Raw genomic sequence first — 20,995 nt, 5'->3', positions numbered from 1 at the left:
GGTAGACGCTTCCCTCTGATGTTGCAGGTAATATGGCCTCCACTGGATCAGCCTCTTCATCAGTGACACACAGTAAATTACAAGTGCTTCAAGCAGCTCAGTGAATTATAGTTCATCACTTGGAAAGGCTTTCCCCCTCACCACCGGGGCCCAGGCGTATCAGATCTGCCGGTTAGGATCCAATTAACACCCTGGCCAGAATCATCTGATTGCATGTGTAAGGGCTGGTATAACTCGTTTATTGCACCCATGTATCTTCTGTCACAAGGTAAATTTGTTGCTGCTACATCAAAGGTCTGAGCTACTTTTTTTTTTGCTATCCTTCCCTCCCTCTCACTTTCTCTTGATCCCCCCCACCCCTCCCCTCCCGACTCCAAACTCAGCTACCTCGCCTTGGGGTTGCATTTCAACTTCTTTTGCATCACAATGATGAACCTGCTCTGTCCTCGCAATTTAGCAATCTTGTCCTGTAGGTGTTGTAAATGCAGGGGGGGGGAAAAAAAGAGAGAGGTGGGGTGGGAGATGGGGAGTGAAAAAAAAAAAATCTTGTTTTCTGGTTACAAAAGCAGTAACCAAGGGTGTTTGACTTAAAATGTGCTGACGTTTTTTTTCCCTCTCTTTCTCTCTCAGAGTCAACAGAAGTTTTCCTCATGAATAACATAATATTTTCCCCCTCTCTTTTTTTCTCCCCCCCCCCCCCCCCCCCCACCGCTTCATAGTGATAATTTTTCTCTATTTTCAGATCCAACCAGAGGGGATGCAGTGGAAAGATATATTCATAAATGTAAATGTGAACTACCATCCTTTAGCCACGCACGCTGGAGTCAGCTAACCTATGCTGAAGCCTAGCGTCGCAGCCCTTTTCCCCGCATCTGTGCGTGTGTGTGTTCCGGATGAAAGCCAATAAGCAGATGAGAGCTGCTATCGAGGTGATATTGGCTCATTGCTGAAAGTGTGGACCTGACCTTTAAAAGTGTGACACTTCCAAGGATGGCCCAGTGCCCAAAACCAATCTGAATGGGGTGGGAAGGAAGGTACAGAGTTTATGGAAAACAGAGCTAAACCAACATCTCTGCCAATCCATAAACCATAGAACTTTAAATATTTTCATTCATACTTAGAGGCGAGCCTTGCACAGATGGGACTGAGGTTATGAGGGTATTCGCAGCTTGATAGTGCACCAGAGTGGCAGTCACAACAGCTGCTCTCAGCGGTTAAGAACTGGATGTTAACTAGTGGGAGGAGTGGTAACTTTCCTGCATGTGACACACACACACACACAAGACAGAGTAAGGGGGGTCACTCTAGTCTCGAGGCAACATGTTAGGAGCCACCTAAATACCTGGCAGTGTTTGCAGATGATTTTGTGGGATTTCTGGTGAATCTTGAGTCATTCCTCCAAACACACAGCACGAAAAGCTGCTCACCCGCCACGTGTTAAGCTGCTTCAAGTCCGGCTCTGCCCTGTTCTTTATCAATACTGATCAAGGGAGTCACTCACAAACAAAACTTTCCCAAAGTCATCATTTCTGGCATTAAGTGAACTTTAACTGTCATTGTGTTTGTGTGTGAGTGCAGGCTGTGTGTGGACGCATTACGTATGTGCACGCGAGCGAAACAACTGTCACATTCGTAGGCCACTGTAATCCTCTCCGCCTCTCCTTGTCCGCGTTTCTTTATTTGTATTCCAAATGTCAGTGTATAAATGCCTTTCGGTGTGGGGGGGGGGGGTATTGCCACAGAGAAGAGGAGAGCGAGGAGCGAGGAGAACGGAGCAGGGAGGAGAGGGTGTTTGTGTGCCTTGGGAGAGCCGTGTAAGCAGCATGGCAGAGGCAGGGGGGATTTACAGGGAGAAATAGGTGTTTATTGAGTGCTCCCGTGGGCTTACTGTGTAATAATAGACCTGTCACATTACGCAAATGTGGAGAAGCAGCTTGTGCGTGTGTTTGTATGTGTGTTTGTGAGACTGTTTTTTTTTTTTTTTTTTTTTAAAACTTGTGTGTGTGCGTGCATGTGAGTGCCGGAGCTGCCTGCCTTCGCATCATCAACTACTGAGAGGCAGCAATGAGCGAGCGGATAGAATTAGTCAGGCGAGAGCCTTTAGCCGCTAATACGCGTAATTAAAACTGCAAGCTGAGGCACTTAGATGCTTGTGTACTAAATAATTTACATGCCATGATCTATGGATCATTTCCCGCTCTTAAATACCAAAGATGGGAGAACAAGAGGGAAAAAAAGACTGGCAGAGGATTTATCAGTATCTCTACCATAAGCAGGATGTCATGGTAATATTAATCCTTTTCCCCACTTTCTACTGCGCTAATCATACAAGGGGATCAATCCGTGTGATTCCTCCGGTGGAAAACATGCAGCTTGATTGCCATTGACTCTTATCATTTTGTGAAGCTGACAAATACTGCACTATAGCACCCATTGTGGCCTCATAATCCAGGTAAATAATGCAGCGTTATTGGGTAAACTCCCCCCAAGACAAGAATAAAATAAAGCTGGTGCTGATAAGAGGGAATAAATAGAACAATAAGAGCAGCAAAACAAGGCTTTTTAATCAAGTAAGAGTTTCGACTGCTTTATACTGATATTTGCACAATGTGAGTATTACAGCTAAAATGTCATTTGAAATGAGTGGATTCAAGGGCACGCAGCAGCACATTCCCACCGAAGAAACCGGAAAGCACTGAGGCCCTGTTTGTGCTAATGTGCATCACTGTGCCTCTGCCATGACTCTCTGCATGGAGACTTTTTTTTTTTTTTCTTTTTGGGAACAAAGAGGTGAAGGTGTTAATAAAGGCTGGATCAACAGATGGATTAGCAGGGAGCTGAGGACGGGCTAGATCGGCAGGCCCCCTGATTCACATTGATTCATATCGCCAACGAGAAGCAAGGATGGAGTAAGCAAGTGTAAATATTCAATATTTACCATCTGCTGGTGTTATTAGAGACAGGGGCTTGGACATGGGCTGACGGTTATCAGGCACCCAACACTGCTCTCATTCAATATTGTTCTTCCTGCCATGTATGTATTGTACTTGGTGACTATGCAGGCATTTGTAGATCAGGATCCCATTTGTTTGAATCCATTTGCCTCGGCATACAGAACCCCAAATAGAAGAAGTGAAATGGAGCCCAACAATAAGCTACAGAGAGCTTTGGGCTTTTCTTCCCTGCACGGCTACACAAATAAAAACAGCCTTTGAAAGTACGTTCATAATTCTAGTGCCATATACTGATAATCTTAACACTCTGGATGAGGTTGAGTTGGATTCTAGAAATGCAAAAAGCATGAGTGATCCTTTGCCAACCTTATCTTTGCGCCAGAACGCACTGTAATTAGGTATACAGGGGTGTGACTCCAATTGAAGGTGTCGCCATTGTTAGACTCTGCGAAAATATCAACGGGTGAGGTTAACGCCAATTTCCCTGACATTAATGAAATGCACAGAGCCCCTAATGAGGTAAACCACTGCTCCTTGATAGTACTTATTAGCCGAGTGGAGGGCACAAACTCCCACACTCCAATTCCAAACGGCTAAAAATAAATTAAATTCAAGAAAAAAAAAAAAATACTAATAATAAAAACACGGAGCAGATGTCAAGGGGCCTTACATAACTAACTGTCTTGTTGACTTAAACGAGCAGAATGAAAAGAGTGTGAGCAAAATCTTGACACCAGGAAGAAAGAGGATTGCAGGCAACGTGTTAATGTGTATTTACGTGTGTGTGTGTGTGTGTGTGCGCACATGTGTGACCTTTTCCAAGTCACTGACAACAGAAATAGACAGCTCCACGAATCAATAAGGCAAATTAGCGTTGAGGAGTTGAAATGACAGGCGGTTAAAATTAGCCATCTGTGCGACCCACTCGTCAGGCTGATGCGTCTTTGAAATAATAGCTAACCTCTGGATCTTCAGCTTCTGGATCAGCAGCAAAGCACGCAGGTCAAGGAAATTGTCATGCTACAGAACCAGTGGACGGACTCCAGTGTGCATCAGACAAACAAAATGCGTACTTGAAACTAGACAGGAGGATGAAACTTTGCTCTGAGATCTGCATCTGTTGTGTTTTTTCTCGTGTCCGTGTGACGCTTAGCCTCCGGGGGGACTGGCTCGCCTGGCTTTAGGATTCCAACGGCAGGTCCGAGGATTGCGTTGGCAAATCAAACACACTTGTGGAACAGAGGAAATCTTCTTTTCGGAGGGGCATGCATTATGGATGGACTTAAGAGATTAGACGGGGAGCTGCTTTACCTGCAGTGGACGCTGCTTGTCCTGGCTCTTTGGAGATTTCAGGCCACTGCCTGGCTGCTGCAAGAGTAATTGCCTCGCTGCTTGTAGGGCCTGAGAAGAGAGGAGCACAAGACAAAAGGCGGCATGAAAAAAAAAAAAAAAACAAGAGGAAGAAAGAGGAGAGGAAGGAAAAGAGACAGTGGGAATAAACTATTAGATTTCCCACAATTGACAGCAGATATAATTCAAAAATTTCAGGGGCAAAACCGCCATCGCTGACTGAAAGCCCTGCTGAATATCAGCTGGCACTTTCCTGCAACACACCCTGGCGTGGTTAACACTGCGTTGGAGACACGTTTTAGTAACAATTCACAGAGCTGTGATCAAGGATAAATACAGTTTGTCTGGAGCACGCATGAAGAAGAGCGTGGAGGGGGTGGTGCGGCTGGGGGAAAAAAAAAAAAAAAAAAAAAAGGCAGAGCGTCAGTAGAATTGACCTGTCTAGTGTGTGCTCAACTGAAATACCCACTTCTCTCGGCAAATTACCGCCACATTTGCATATTCATAATATCAATTTGAAGTAGAGGCAGCACCATGTGAAGTGTCCCTAGGAGCTGTAATTAAAGTTGACAAAATCAACATCAGATTACATTTAGAGTGAATTAACCAGCAGCACAGGTTTTACACTATGCATAACATGTTGCTTATGAGCAGAGGATGGGAGATAGATGGACAGACAGAGAAAGAGAGACCTTTCCCCGCCTGATGAAATTAGTTCACTGTTTACGCGTGGCGCCAAAATTTAGAAAAATCTGATTTAGAAGTTGTAAAAATTTGTCAGCGACACCTTTTGATGTGTTTGCCAGACGCGCAGACGATACGAATCAGAGAGGCTGGGATGTGGCGTAATTTATTTCTCTAGGGTTTGATGGGATTACAGATCCCCTCCCGCCTGGCTGTGTGTGTGTGTGTGACGAGCAGGCTCCAGCTTCACAGGTACGGTGGCAGCTGGGCGAGCAGCTTCACTCCAATTCTTCAAGAGCAGATGGATGAAAGAGTGTGGCAGAAAAGAACATTGTGCACAGCTGCTACTACTGCTGCTGCTGCTGCTCCACACAGCCGTATATACCTTGTATTCTTCAGGCCCATGAGCATCAAGTGGGAGGAAAAAAAAAAAAAACAGGTATGCACACTCACAACACAACAACTTCACAGGTGTCTCCTTTTTTGATGAAAAAAGAAGAGGACGAGTAGGAGGAGAAGCAAGAAATAATCCCAAAATAAATAAATAAATAAATACTCGGATGGAGAGTGACACCTCCTCAGGAATCAGGGGTGCTCATTTTATTTTCTGGTGCTTGCCAGTATCCATGACAACAGCTGCCTTGACAGGGCGTGCATATGGCGCAGCTCTGCCAGCTGGTGGGAACAATGTTTGAACTAGTACATTGAGATCCTGAGCAAACAAGAGGAGGAGACGGGAGAGAGGGAGAGAGAGGGAGAAAGAGAGAGAGAGGGGAGAGAGAATGAGAGGGAGGAGAAAAAAAAAGTTGCCATGTCTTAACCCCTCGGGGAACGCAGCCACCCCCTGATCAATTATGAAAAGACGGAGCTGAGGAGGGGGGTGCTTGGAGAGGTGGTGCTGGGGGCTTGGGGGGGGGGGGTTCTGTCTGTCTGGGTGCTCAGAAGGAGCCAGGCTTTCTGAACTTAAGTAAACAAACACATTACACCGGCACTGGGTCCTAACTGCATTGATCTGTCTCCTCGGTAAGAGGAACCTAGTCGCCACCGGTTAATGTGTGTGTGTGAGTGTGTGTGAGTGTGTGTGTGTGTAAAGTGACATCTGTAAGCTGAGCCGTTTCTTCAGAACACACACATGCAAAAAGTTGCCTGTAGCACACACTAAAGCACACATCAACACCTGCGCATGCAGCTCTGTGTCTTTCTCAAAATGGCTGGGAAATCAAACATTGCCCGACTTCCTTTCACTGAAGGCAGAAAGACAAAACAAATTCCTTGAATGCAGCCAATCACTCTGCTAATTAAAACACAGGGCCTAATTAATCTCACCACGATTGGCGAATCAAAGTAATTATAAGGTTTATTGAGTCCTGCACACAGTAGTTAGAGGGAAGGCTGTGTGATGAGTGCGACCCGACGTAGCTGTCAGGAGGAAATGTTTATCCATGTGTGAATCAATAATGACTCGCTGTGTTATATCCAAAGTCAAGAGAGCCACTCAATATATTACACGCAGTCAAGAGTACAAAGAAAGAGATGTTTTTAATGGCGTGTCCAATATCCATGCCAGGTAAATATGGAGGGAGGTGCAGGTGTCGCGGGGGTGAAGCGCAGAGATCAACTTCCACCTGGCTTATTAGAAAAGAAGGCTGCTCAGACTACATAAAGAGTGCTTCTCCAAACACAACACAGACCCCATCAACACCAGCCAAACTTTTCCAGAGCGGTTTATCGTTCCTGAAACTGTCTGTCACCTCTTCTGTGGAAGTGGGGTTAGCCATTTTTTTTTTCTGAGAGTCTGCCACGCTGTGTGGAAGGTAAGGGAAGGGGGAGGAGGGGAAGTCCTGTCCCCTCCCTTTCACTGGCTCTGAGTATTCAGCCATTACAGTAAAAAGCACCAATTTGTGCCACCCACTTCCCACTCCAGAGAGATGGCAAGCTGAAGCCCATCTCAAAGCACAAAAAAGCACAAAATGCCAAGGCAAGTCATCAAAAGTTTGCTGAAGAGCTGCTGGAGCGGACAAAAACGCAGACGAGTGCAGGCGCACCGTCTATTTAACCTGGGTTGCTATGCAAGAAAAAATGACATCCCCGGTCTATTAATGCACACATTGTATAAACAGCACAATGTGACACATTCTTCAGAATGAGAGAGCGAGCCAGACAGTCAGAGAGAGAGAGAGAGAGAGAGAGAGAGAGAGAGAGAGAGACGGGGGGAGAGCCAGACCCTGCTATATAAATAACAAGGCACTCAGAGGCATATTTGATGTTGATATCCATCACCGAGGTTGGAAAAGAGGAAAAAAACAAGAGGAGGGAAAATAACACACAGAGTGACCAAGACCGCGACATGGGGATCCTTATGAAAATAAGATTCAGCCCAAATGGATCTGGTGTAATTGGTTTCAGATAGTGGGGTCAGGAGAAAGGCGATACAGGCAACTATTATGCGAAAGGGACTGAGAAACAAGAATGTTTACACAGGCATTCCTCTGCTACATTAATAGGCATGCAGAGATCACTGGAGAGGGAGAAAAGGAGAGAGTGAGAAGAGAGTGACAGAGAGGGGGAACTGGAAAAAAAAAAAAAAAGAAAAAACATATCAGCCGTCCATTCATCCCTCCCCTCCCACTATCCTCCACTCTCGCAGCCCCAGTGTTTAGACTCCATACAGAACAGGGTAATAAGGAACACCTATCACAATGCACCTTTGTAAGGAGCATGCAAAGATCTTAAACAAGCATGAAATACATTAGCAGGCGCAGGCAATACTGGGCCAAACCATTACAAATCTTCAGCTTATTGTGTGTGGCGGCGAGGGGGAAGAAATAAGCCATCCGCCAAGAATGTCTCTCTTTCAAATCCACCTGGAGACTGCACGATACGCAGCCATGACATTGGAATTGGATATATGTGAGGGGCTGTGACATTGTGTTTGGACAGTGCAGATCACTTCCTGGCTTGGGTCACGTTGGGGGTTGTTGTTATTAGGGGATATGGCAGATATTGGAATGATGACACGGGTATGAAATAGGCTGCCCTCAACAGGTGCGTGTTTGCGGCGCTGTGGCCTCTCCAGGATGTTCCAGAAAGCAGCTGTAAACACGGCGTGTCAATTGCTGATCAATAAGAAATGGCTTGCATCACTAGAACACAGGCTCAGTGTGGTGTGCAGAACAGATGTTTTGTGTGTATGCATGTGTGTGTTTGTTTCAGGGAGGAAAGGGCTGCTGTTCAACACTAGGCTGTCGGCCAGAACAGCTCCAGTCATGCTGACAGCTTTGACAACTCCCACACACACACACGCACACACACACACACACACAGAGCACCACACCACCAGGCTTATCTATCTTTGCTTCCAGGAAACGCAGACACAGAAGGAGGAGGGAAGGGAAAAAAAAGAGAGGCAAAAAAGAAAAAGTGTGACACTTTATCAAGCCGGAGAGAGTCGCACGCCACGGAAAACAAGGCACAAACAGTTTAAGCTGAACAAACAAACATGGCTGATTGGACTGAGGCAGTCGCCCCGCTGGTGGGGGAGATATGCGCTGACACTCCACACCAAAATATTTACACCCTATCTTCTTATATAAGTGGATTCAGGGCAGATGGATGGATGGATACGGATTTGGAGGGGCTGGCTGGAGAGGATAGACAAATGAGAAGGGGGGGGGGGAGGATAAGATGCCCCATGCAATGTCTGAATACAAAAGTGGGGCCTGAGTTTGTGAAAACAAGCAAAGTGTGACCAGGGAGCGCAGTTGGTAACAGTGGAGGCTCTAAACAGTCTGTGCAGGAATCAGAGGGTGGATGCAGCTGGGTGGCACTGAGATTTGAGAGTGTCTATTAGAGCTAATACCTGAGATTGGACGTCTTTGCATCAGAGGCAAAGGTGGAGCAAAGAGCAATAATGATTACTCAAGTATGGGCGAGAACTTTATGTGACGATGCTTTGAACACTCATGCAGCTACTACAATTCTTGTTTGGAATCGGATCAACGCTTGATGTGTGCGGGCTTCTGTGGTCGCCACTGATCTCATTCACCTTAAGTAACTCAGCCGGCAGAGAGCAGAAAGCCTCCTATCCTTTTCTAAAGGTCAGAACTGGCGATGGCACGCCGGTGCCTCAACAATGGCTGCAGATTCAGTTCCCTTATCGCCTCCACAAAGCCCACACAGAGCACAATACACACCTGGAGTCAGTCGCCTCTGCTTGGTGGAGCACTTGGAAAGGAAACACTAAATAACGAGTTCTTTTGACTGCAGGTTGCAGGCGTTGATAGCAGCCAGAGGAGCCGCGGGAATATAAATAAACACATGCAAATGTCAATGTGAAGGGATTGGATTTTTGGTAACACTTTAAGGTACATATATTCTCCATTAACTAGTTGCTTGTTAGCATGCATATTAGTAGCATTTTGGCTCTTAAGCAAGTTAGAAAGTTGTTACTTACCTAAACCTAACCACCTAACCGCGCTGCAACCCCAATGGCACTGTTGAAAGTTGTACTACCAAAACATTTAGGCTTCAAAAAGGGGGCACTGCAGCAGCTATTTGCTTGACTGACAAATATGTACACAAGTCAAAATCAGCCATGGTGCTTGCAACTTCCCCGTCACTCCTAAGGTCCACCCAGGCTCCCTCCTTATTCCCAAAATGTGGCTCATCTGGCTCCAATAACTGCTGCGATGGTGGCAAGCGGGCCACCAAAATGCAGCGCTCCAAAAAAACTGAAACCTACGGATTCGCAAATGGTGCTTTCATGAGAAACTGGAGTGGAAGATAGACTGGAGAAAAAGAGAATTTGGAAAGTATGTAGGAGTAATGAGCATTTTAATGTATGACTCAATAAATCAACAGCGCGCAGTGAACAAGGGAGGGAGGGAGGGAGGGAGAGGTCCATGGAGAATCTGCCTGGGCCTCAGGATGGAGGTAAAGCTATCCAGCAGAACAATGGGCTTCTGTGTCCTGCTCTGCTATCTCTATCTCAGGATTTTTCAGCTTCTTCAGCTTCCTCTGGCCCTACGTATGAAGCGCTTCATCCAAACAATGAAAATCTGCCTTTTGTTGTTGTGCTCTCTTTTTTTCCAAAGTGGATAATAAGTCCGTATTGATCACTTGCTCTCTCCCACCTCTTCACTACACTTTGAATTCAACTCCACTTCTCTCTCCGCTCCCTCCCCCACTCATATCACATTATTCATTTCTTCCCCTCATCCTTCTGTCTTTCTTCCCCCTCTCTCCCACATCTCTCACCCCTTGTTTATTGATTCTCTAGATTAAGAATTCCTAGGGTGGAGGATTGTAACACACAAGCATCAAATTATTTTGGGGTGTGCTTATTTGCCTTTCCCTTGCATCTATTTGGCCTGTGTCTGTAGACAATTATGCCTACCCAGCCCCAGACTCAGGTGCTAATAATGAAGGACAAATAGAATCATATGTGTAAACTTCCCCCACTGATGAAAATTTATATTAACTTTCTGCCACAGTAAACAGAGCTGCATAGCTACACCCTCCCGGGAGGATTGACGAGATGAATTTGCTCGCTCCTACCCCAGGAAGAAAGCTCGTATAGGAGGGAAGAGCAGCGGTGGTGGCGGCTCGGGAGGGCTGTCTTGCTTCATTGTGTAACCTCACACTTATTTTTCCACTAACGAAGACAAAACATGGGCCTGCTTTGCTCATCACAGATAAAGTGTGTGTGTTTATGTCTGTGAGAGGGAGTTGAAGGGCGCATATGCGCCGATACATATGCGCCTGCTGAGACGCTGGGAGGCCCGTGCCAGCAATAACAAAGAGCGCGGTCTGCCGTCGGTCACCGCAGCCGCTAACATTCACTGGCATCCCACCTCCTGCTGTTATCACCATGGATATTCTGTGCAAATATAGTGATATATGTGTTCTAGGGAGGGGGAGTAATTGTTTGCAGCTACCTTCAAGCTGAACCCCCAAACTGAGGTTGAATTTGAAACAAGGACTGTCTTTGTACGAGTGCAAAAAATGCATTTTGACAATTTCTATCAGGCTTGAAAGTTGGACCACAATATCAGATGTGACATGGATTTGCATGCTAAATTCTTGCTTATTAGCTCTTAGTCCTCCAGATGTCTGCAGCCATTCTTTGGGCCATTGTCTTCATCACTTATGAAATTCAATTGGCCCCACAACACCCCTTTCCCCCTGCCCTCTCTCTCTCTGCTGGTGGCTCTAGCAAAGTCTTTACTGTGACCTGTGCTGTACCCGCTACGTTTAGATAAGGTGACAGCAGGCCCATTCAGCTCCGCTCTTTATCTACTGCTGCTCTTAGGAAGGTCCTTTAGAGCCCGACAACGGAGAGCTACCACAATATACTATCACAAAGAGGACAGAGAGGAAGAAAAACAGAGAGGCAGAGAGAGAGAAGAGGTATTTGTGTGGGTGGAAGAAGGGAGAGCGTCTGTTTGTTTGACGTGGACAGTGAGTGTGTGTACGTGCGTGCATGGGTGTGTGTGTGAGGTCAAGTATTCTCTTTGCAAAAAGCAAAGCTGGCATGAAGCATGAGTGTTCAACTGTGCAGCCCCTCCACAAGCCTGCAGCCACACAAAAAAAACACAAATACACACATTCTCTCTCTATTACACACTCTTTCTCTGCCCTGAAGCGCTTGATTTCCTCTTCAGGTGATTATGATCCCTCTCCTTTTCGCAGTTCCAGGCGAGTGGAGGTCACACAGCTGGATGAATACCTGATATCAAATGTTGCTTCCAGGCCAGCCATAGTTCATTTGGAAAAAGGGGCTGAGCCCAGTGGAAACACTGGAACCATGAGATTGGAGGAAGAGACCTAGCTACTTACAAACCACACGCAGATTATCTGAACATCCTGCAACATGCTGCTGATATGACACTATAAAAAACACAAGCCTGCTGCAGCTATTCGGTGAGCTTGAACACAGCTGCATTTCAGCGCCAGCTAGGGTTTTCTCATCATTCTTGTCAGACGCTCAGGCGCAGAATGAAGTTGTTTCTCATGGTGCTTGTGTCTGTCTTTGTTGACAAGAACTGATTAAGAGGCTCCCACTCCAAAAAACACGGCCAGAGGCGACTAGCAATGTGACTGTGGCACCGGAGAACAAGCAGCCGCCGTGGAAGAGCCTGTGTTGTGCAGGATGCCAATACTGATGGATGCTGGTGACAACGTACGAACACAGATGTGTGCATACGAGGCACATGAACAAACATAAGGAGCGGGGCTGTGGTGGTAAATAAAAGGCTGCTGCATCCTGGGAAGGTAAACTGCATTTAAGTGCGTTTACCCTCCAATAAACCGCTGATAAAGACACACACAGCATGTATACATCATATACACTCAAAGCCAACACAGGAACACAAAACAATGATTTGGGAAAACAGGAAAGCTACTTAGTGTCACCGTCCTTCATCTTTATGCCGACCAAAATGGGCCAGAAAGGGGCAGATGTTGTTCAAAATGCACACTGTGTCTGTGCACGTGGCCATCTATATGCGGGTGCATGTGTGTGCATCAGATCCCGTCTTGGGGGCTCTGCTGTTGCGGGTCAATAGTATGAGTGTCTGTGTGTCTGGTCCTGCAGAGCTCAGGTTCAGTGCTGAGTCTAAGTGTTATCCTGCTCTGGGGTCGATGAGAGAGCGCCATGACCTTAGCTGTGAATGAGCGCACCTCGCCCGCTGCGTGGTGAACCCTGCAGCTGTCCTGCAGCTGCAGTGACACACCTAGCAAAACTGTATCAGTACATACTGTAAACAGCAAATTTTCTACTGTGTTTATTTATTTTGAGCTGCAATGATTATGTGTTTTTTTTTTTTAAACTTTTTTAAATCAGGACTGACTTCAGCTCAACCGCAGTTTATACAAGTTTATGTGACCACTTTGTCTCGCCATTAGCCCCCAGCTGAGGGTGATGTATCCGCCTATGAAACCCACACTTACTCCCAAAGATCAACTCAATAAATAGCCACAACATCTGCCCGTGGAAGGCCAATGATTACCCCCCCCCCCACCCCCGTCTGTGCTTATGTAACACCTATCTTTTCCTGTGCAGCTCCTCCTCTCTGTCTTCCCTCCATCCTGCATTGTACCTCGGTAGTTGTCTTGTGAATATTCCAATTACAGCGCTGTGTGTTTGACCTTTAAATGTCCTGTAGAAGATATAGTTATCTGCCTTCCACTCTGACACCCAGCGTCTATCAATCAGTGTTGCACACCCCCCACCGCTACCCTCACCAGAACAGGCTGGAAGACTGAGCGGGTGAAATGTGCGTGTATGTGTGTGAAAAGTGAGAAAGAGATGGAGCTATCATGAGCGCACACTGTTAAGGTAAGGTAGGCAAAGAGGCAAGGAGAGCCCCAGTGATAAAAAAGAAGAAATGCGTAAGGTTTGTGCGTGAATACATAAATGTATATCGCATATACACACAAACACAAAAGAGAGAGAAAGAGATGTTAAACATTTTTTTTTTCCTCTAAGCTGCCACCAGCCTGACTGAGCCTCACTTCCATAAACAAAGCCTTTTTTCCAGCAGCATCCTATATCACGCTTCTAAGAGCAAGCAAGCGGGAGCAGAGTCATACTTCTTTAGTTTCGTTCTCGTTCCCCGCCCTTTTCCAAAGGGCTAATCTACATCTTTCATTGAATCAAGAATGGAAATTCACAAGAAATGCTTCTTTTTCAATTTCATGCTGAAGTAGCTCAAGTTAGTGGATGTAATTTCTCCTAACAAGAAAATTTATCACTCTGTCGCACACTTAGTCCGGCTATGTGAGAAAAGGGCCTCCTCTCTGCAGTTTTTTTTTTTTTTTTTTTTTCTTTGGGCTTTGATAAATGTGCCAAAAGCATGATCACTCCCTTCATAGCACTCAATACAAGGACAGAACAATTACAGTGGTTATTAAAAAAATAAAACCTCTAGCTGAAATTTGTATGAAAGATAAATTACATATCATTTAGGACTGTGAAGGCATTACAAAATTAAGTCAGGACTAAGCCAAGAGGGGGATGGGGCTCGCTTTACACATATTGTGGGGACCTCAACTTCTGAGTCTGAGAATTATGTCATGGTGCAGACACAGGCTGGTTGGCACACTGCTAACACAAAGGCTATGGAGAGAGTGAAAAGGAAAACAGCTTTCATTGACTTTGAAAGGGATTCTCTCCTCACACATTTGAAACTTGTGCCAACAAAGAAGTATTTCCTCTCGGTGACACGAATTCTGGGAAAGACTAACGATGCACAAAACTCCTGCAAATCCATTTGAAGTTTTCGTGCAAATTGTGATTATCGGGTTCGCGCTGAATTGGATGATGAAGTCCAAACAGGTGAGAGGGAATGCATGAAGAATAGCATCACTGAAACAATACCACGCATGGCCAAGCCACTGGGCTAATGTATATTTATCATGTAAACTTCTGATAAATGCATATGCAGAAACAATCAAATCTCCCAGTTTCAATTGGAAGATTTTTGCACCATGGACTCAAGCGTGAAACCAATATCAGCTTAGTGTCTAGTGGAGCTTGAAGTGCTGCGCTGAGCCCGCAAAGCATGTTCTGCATATGCTCATGGGCGTCACTTTTATCAGGGTGGAACAAGCAGCTTTCCAGTGCTATCGCTGATCAATTCGTGTGAGTTAAGTCCCCCAGCGTGGGTAAATAAGCAGCGGTTAGGACTTGATGAGGAATGGCAGGCTGTTTGAGCGCCCACATAGGCTGCAGAGAGGCGGGCCTGTCTGTCTCTGCTGCGATGGATTCCTGGTGTGACTTCCATCATTAACCTCGGGACTAGAGTACATCTAATTCTATCTGCCCAAAACCAGTTCAGTTCACCCTCCCATAGCATGAGTGGATTTCTTCTTTCATAAATCTATATATGCCAAACTGTTTGCCCACATTTGAATATATAGCTAAGAATATGCCTGACGGTGTTATGAAGTTGTAAATGATACAGATGTCAGTCCACCTTGACAGCCGCATGAGGACCCGACCTTGGCTGATATACTGGAAAACTCAGCAGCTTCACTTCTAAAGCCTGCAGTGAGGAGAGCCAAAGCCAGCGCTAAGTGACATGTCAGTCAGTTCGCCTGTTCGGAGCCTTCAATTCCCCACGGCCTGAGCTTATTTACTGCATTTGTATGAAAAGCTGTGAAGAGGAGAGGACTGAGAGCCCGGCTGGCTCTCTTACATATGTATACAGTGTTTGGAGGCAATGCGCAAAGAGCATCCCCCCGCCCACTCCTCTCGCAGCCTGGTAGCGTTACAACTACAAACAACTTGGGAGAAGGCTAGAGCCATTTATATATTCAGAAATGGGTCAGGGATGAAGGTAATCGCAGCAGCAGAGAGTGTTAACAAGTGCAACACACAAGAAAAAAAAAATCTGTGATGATACCTGGAGCCCAGATTCTGGGCGCATTAGAGAACGAGAGCAACGGTGACAGTAAAGATGCTCCTGTGTTTTGCTAGTCAGCTTCTTAACCAGATTTGAAGTCATTTTAATATTAGTTAGAGAAGTGGAGGAGGGGGTACACACAACAAACCATCAGGCATGCGTTTCAGAGTCTGATTTGTTACTATTCATGGCTAAAGCAGAGAGGAACTGTAATACTAGACATGCTTGTTAAATTCACAACACTCCAAAGCTGCCTTCTAGCAAATCCTGTCTTTTGGTTGTCAGCTTAAGACACCCCGGCATATGCATATGTAGGATTTTTAAGCTCTGTTAAATGGATAGCGGTGTCGTGGCCTATCAAATGACTATAAGCCACTTGCCTTTTTTTTTGGAGGGGGGTGGGGTGGGGTGGGGGGCATTTACAGAAAAAGCAGACAGCAATGCGTTACCTTGCATGCATTGGAAAGCACCCTCCTTCCACACACACATACACACAGACACGCACCAGTTTTCTCTATCCTCCTGTTAACTCCACATTAGAGGCAAACAGAGCCATTTACATGTACGTTTCCAGGCTGCGGGTGACAGTAACACTCCACCCTGCCATATTAACGACTGGTACTCTGTTTAAGCCAACGACAGGGGAGTGGCAACAAACAATGACAGAATGCCTGTTTTCGATTGTGAGGCCACGAAAGATGATACGCCATTCAGCACCGAGGCAGTTTGCAAATAAATTATCGTGCGGGGTATTGAGCCGAAGCAATTGCTCAGTCCACTCGGAGAATGTGCGAGTGTGTGTTTGTGGCGAGTGTGTATGCATGTCTGTGTATAGGTGTTTGTGTGAGTGGACTTATAGATCCAGTGCCATTTATTTCCCAGAGCTGGAGCGGGGCAGTTAGGGAGGCGTAAAAGGAAATGAGCTGTGAAGTGGCCATTGATCCCGGCCTGTATGAGTTTGGCTAGAGACTGTAGGACGACTGGCCACAGTGTGTGTGTCGCTGAATGGCTGCCTCTTATTTACACTGAGGTGGTTAGCCCTGGCCCGCTTCATTTATCACCGGGCTAATGCACTGCGCAGGAAAAAAAGGTAAAGAGAAAATGTGCCAGGTGAAAAAAGAATGATGGCTTCCATTGAGTGTATTTATCTTTGCCATTAAAATATATGAAAATGTTAAAGCACATGCGGTTTCTGATTTACTTTATATTTAATTTCTTGTGAGCAAAAAAAGCTTTTCACTGCAAGTGACCTCTGTGGTATTGATCTGATATCCGGCATGCACACAAAGGCATGCACACACACACACACATGCAGCATGGTGTGTTGTTTCCCCACCTGTGCTGCCCTTCGACCTGGAGACCACACCGCTTCCTCCTTAGCTCACAACTGCTTGAGCATAAAAATACCCATAAGTGTTTCCAGCAGACTTCACTCTGTCTATCTGCCTCATCCTCCGCATCGCTCGCTCTCTCTGTCCCTTTCTCCTCGGCTCTCTTTCAAGCCTTGCAGCTTGACATTTCGCCGCGCTCTCGGGGGACTCCTGTGCGAAATGGAGTTACTGGGAGAGCGCCACTGTAAATTCCAGGAGGCCACATGTAATGTGTCTTAAACATAGATGGACAGCCCAGGTTTTGAGGAGCTGAAGAATGAGACGGAGAGAGGGGGGGGTGGGGTGGGAGAGGAGGAAGAAGAGGTGGCGTCTAGATAGATAATAGAATAATACTGTGTTTTGTCTGGGGAAGGGTGAGCAAACAGTAGCTATGCTGTCATTCACACCCTATATCTTTAGTGTCATCGCAAAGGGGGAAACTACAGGCCTATATGTCACAGGCCTGTATGTACTATTCTGTGGGGACTGTCTGCAATAGCCAGGCCTGAAATAAAAAGAAGGATGGCTCTCATTGTAAATAAGTCAGACATGAGGATTGCCAGGGAAGAGCTGCCTTTTCACTGAAAAGGGGAAATCATTTTACAAAGACATACAGTACACGCCGCTTCCCTAATGCTACTCCGGCCTTTGCAGAGGAAGCTTATCTTCGCACAGATGACGATGGTTCACAAAAGGCTCCTTTATGAAATCGTTCATATTTCAGTCGAGGTCTGTCTCCTGTCCTGAGAGGTGATTGATGCGTCAGGCCAGGGCCAGTGTCTTATTTACACAGTTGAGTGGGGCAATCTCAGGCCTGAAAGATAAACCTAATGAGCTTCTTTGTGTCAGGGTGCAAATGAGAGACACCATCCACGCTCCCTCCCTCACTCCCTCCCTCCTTCCCTTTTCCATCCAAAGGGACAGTCTGGGTGATTAGGCCTTTAAATTATGCTCAAGGGCAAAGCCCAGATTTGCATCTTAGGTGTGTGTGTGTGTGTGTGTGTGTGTGTGTGTGCGTGTGTGTGTGTGTGTGTGTGTGTCTTCTCAGGGAGAAAAAGACAGAGAGGCAGGTGAAGGGCAGAGAGAGAAACATGCTTGAGGCTTGTTTGTGAGAGGTGATGGGAGGTGAGCGCTGTGTGTCAGTATTTTGAGCATTTACCTACACTAAACAACAAACCCGAGTTGTTGTATGAGGGAGTCGAGTCTGTCAACTGAGCGTACGCACACACATACACACATGCACAAACACACACACTGTCATTTTGTCCTTTGTCTGTGGGGTAACTTTCTCCCTAATGACTTTCATTTTGGGGAGAATTTCATTTGCCCCTAAACCCTAAATATTACCCATCACTTGCTGTCAGATTTCTCATCCCTTCCATTTCCTCCAGCTAAACAGCGAGGAAGGCAGGTTAATTGCTGTCACTCTCAAGTTGGACCACTGCCTAACTCTCGTGTAGCGACAGGGGTAGCCTAGAAGTAAGATGGCACCTCGGCGCACTTATTGTAATTTATGTCAGAATGCTGCAGTCATTTAAATGGGGCTGGCTCGTTTGCATTGTGCTGCATCATGTGCTCCAGGAAAACACACCAAAATGCACACCTGACCAGTCTACCAACACGGAGGCCGCCACAACACTCTCTTGTAAACTGCCCATTTTTTGTGCAAAAGTAAACGAAATCAAAACGAGTGCACCACTCACATGAAAAACATACATGAAATAAACAGCCAACAGCAGATCCCCCCATTGTGATTAAGCTTAATGAGTCAGTGATCTGGATGAGTCGTGGGCTGCACTAACAGAAGGTTGTCCCCATGGCGATCCAGAGGTTAAAACAACTGGCCCGGCCACAGCAGATAAACCAGGGCCTCAATCTTGCTCTGAATATCAATACACTCCAGTAAAGCAGCAGCAGTAGTAGTGAGAGTCAGTTGGGGGGGGGGGGGGCAGTAGTCTTGCGTATTGGCTCATCAATCCCACTGATAACCCTGGCAGGATTAAGTCCACAGACCACTGTAATCAACTAACAGCGTCATTATGGGACATTATGGTATAGATCCAAAGATCAATGCATTGCTCCAATGTACATACATAGCAGCATCTAATATTAAAACATAAGCCTGATGATGGTCAATGCTAAATTGATTGGTAATATAAGCTCAGCACTTTTTTTTTTTTAAACTAGGGAGCTTTTATGCTGATCATTTTAGCACAGCAATTAGTGCTGTGCAACATTCATCATTTGCTCTGATACATATCTGCAGCTGGCAAATTGCAATCAGATACAGTGGGTATCTAATCTGTGATCTCAAATCAAATTAGGTCTATTTAGACAACCTTGGGAATGGGGGTGATGAAACCCGGACAGAAATTAGGGGTTGAAAATTCAATTGGGACACAGTACTTATTATTCAGATGCACAGATAACATGGAGCTTTCACACTGAACGCAATGACCTGCATGAACAATATAGACTATATGCAGGATTCACAATCAAATATAAATAAGTGCATGATTTGTGCAAAAAGGGGGAAAAACTATCAATATTTGAATATGGAAAAATTCCTCCTGTGTAACTTGGTCTTGATCTGTGTCCTATAAGCCTTTGGCCGAATCTAAGGCGACAAGACCTTAAGATGCTGCTTTTCTAATTATAGCTGCAGGTGGTATTTTGGAGCTGCTAGGTAATGGCAGAACCCACAGGGACAGTGGAGAATTCATCAGTGCTTATTATTAATCATCCCCCTAGCAGCGTGATGAGAGACTGGAGCTTCTATACCCACTGGACCACTCAATGTCATTCCAAATATGGGTGGAAAATTACACCCACCAGCCTTCCCTCAAAATGGACTCAGAGCAGACGTGGACTGGAATTTTTTAGCTGCACACAGGTGAAAAGAAAAAAAAAAAAAAAAAAAGAAGTGCAAGCATGGATGGACGCATGAATATATATGACTGGATGACCACACAGATGGATGCTCCATACACACACTGTGCAGGCACTGCATTGTGTCACTCGCATCACCTACTTCAGATGTACAACTGCAAAACAGCTCTGTGCTAATAAATGCATTTAAAAAAGAAAGAAAAAAAAAACCCTACATCTATCGCCCTCTCCTCTCCGAAGGGATGCAGGGTGAGCCCGCCACAGGAAGTGTGTGTGAAGTTAACAGCACAAGGCCCCTGTTTTAAAAAGCCTCCAGAGACCTGTTAGCTGGACTGCTCATTTCAATGTGTCTGTCTCTGGGTTGGGAGAAGGCCTGGGCTGGCCTCTTTACAAGGCGCACACTGTCATACACCCCCCCACCCCCAACCCCCCCCCACCCACCCACCACCACCACGAAGCTCTTAGCCGTACGTCCATCTCACACACTTAACTAGACACTTTATGCTTACGTCGCTTTTCCCTCTCTCAGTGCTGTGGCTTTTTTTTTTTTCCACTGCACAGCTTCTTTGTTTTTAGACGTTCTGAGTTTACATTGACATGCACGCGTTCGTACACTTCAGACAAATATGTCTCATATTAGACCTCTAAATGTTTCACTTAAAAAGTCAGAAAATATTTCACACGTCAGTTCAAACGATTCCTTATTTCGGCTTTTTGTTTTTACAGCATCTTAAACGAATTGCAATAAAAAACACTGAAATAAAATCGAACATAAAAACGATGAAAAACAATCCCTTCAGTGCAGATCCCCTCTGCTCTCCAGAGCGACGTGATGCACTATGGCACAACAGTTAAACAGTATCTTCTTATCCTGCTCTCCATCTGCAGAGAGCATCAAGACAGATAGGAAGCAGTCCTCTACCCAATACCCTCAAATGTAAAAGAGTGATGACAGAGAGGGAGAGAACTGACCCCAATCAGGTGTGTGTGTGTGTGTGTGTTCGTGTGTGTGTGTGTGTGTGTGTGTGTGTGTGTGTGTGTGTGTGTGTATAGGCAGAGTGGCAGAGTGGTGATAAATGGGGGGTAAGGCCACAGTGCTATGATGCTGCTGCAGCCACCGGCACGACCACTGGTGTTGTCCTGTGGATGGAGGATGGAGGGTGGGGGATGGAAGAGGTGGCGCTGAGGGAGGGGTGGCTGCGGGACATGCTTCTTTTTTTAAACAAACCCCCCCCCCGCATACACACAGAATCACCATCTATTGCACTGCCCTGACCGAACTGACCACAGGCTTTCAGCTGCCTCCTAAAGCACGCGTGCACACAGATACACGCTTGCATGA

The 20,995-nt window shown here is 45.9% G+C and overlaps 1 protein-coding gene across 5 annotated transcripts in view; it reads right to left on the bottom strand.

The window, feature by feature from the left end:
* Positions 1-20,995, bottom strand: part of foxp2 (forkhead box P2) — a 101,993-nt gene that overhangs the window by 38,190 nt on the left and 42,808 nt on the right. For all 5 annotated transcript variants that reach the window (XR_013075859.1, XM_076722387.1, XM_076722389.1 and 2 more), the window contains one exon: positions 4,266-4,355. Coding sequence is in view for 3 of the 5 variants with exons in the window: in XM_076722387.1 (XP_076578502.1) it covers positions 4,266-4,355 (90 nt within the window). In the remaining 2 variants the exon portion in view is untranslated. The remainder of the gene's footprint in view (positions 1-4,265; positions 4,356-20,995) is intronic.

Source organism: Chaetodon auriga, chromosome 22, assembly GCF_051107435.1.
Source record: "Chaetodon auriga isolate fChaAug3 chromosome 22, fChaAug3.hap1, whole genome shotgun sequence".
NCBI classification, from domain to species: Eukaryota; Metazoa; Chordata; class Actinopteri; order Chaetodontiformes; family Chaetodontidae; genus Chaetodon; species Chaetodon auriga.
Note: the sequence above shows the minus strand (reverse complement) of the source record. Positions and strands in the feature narration are given on the sequence as shown.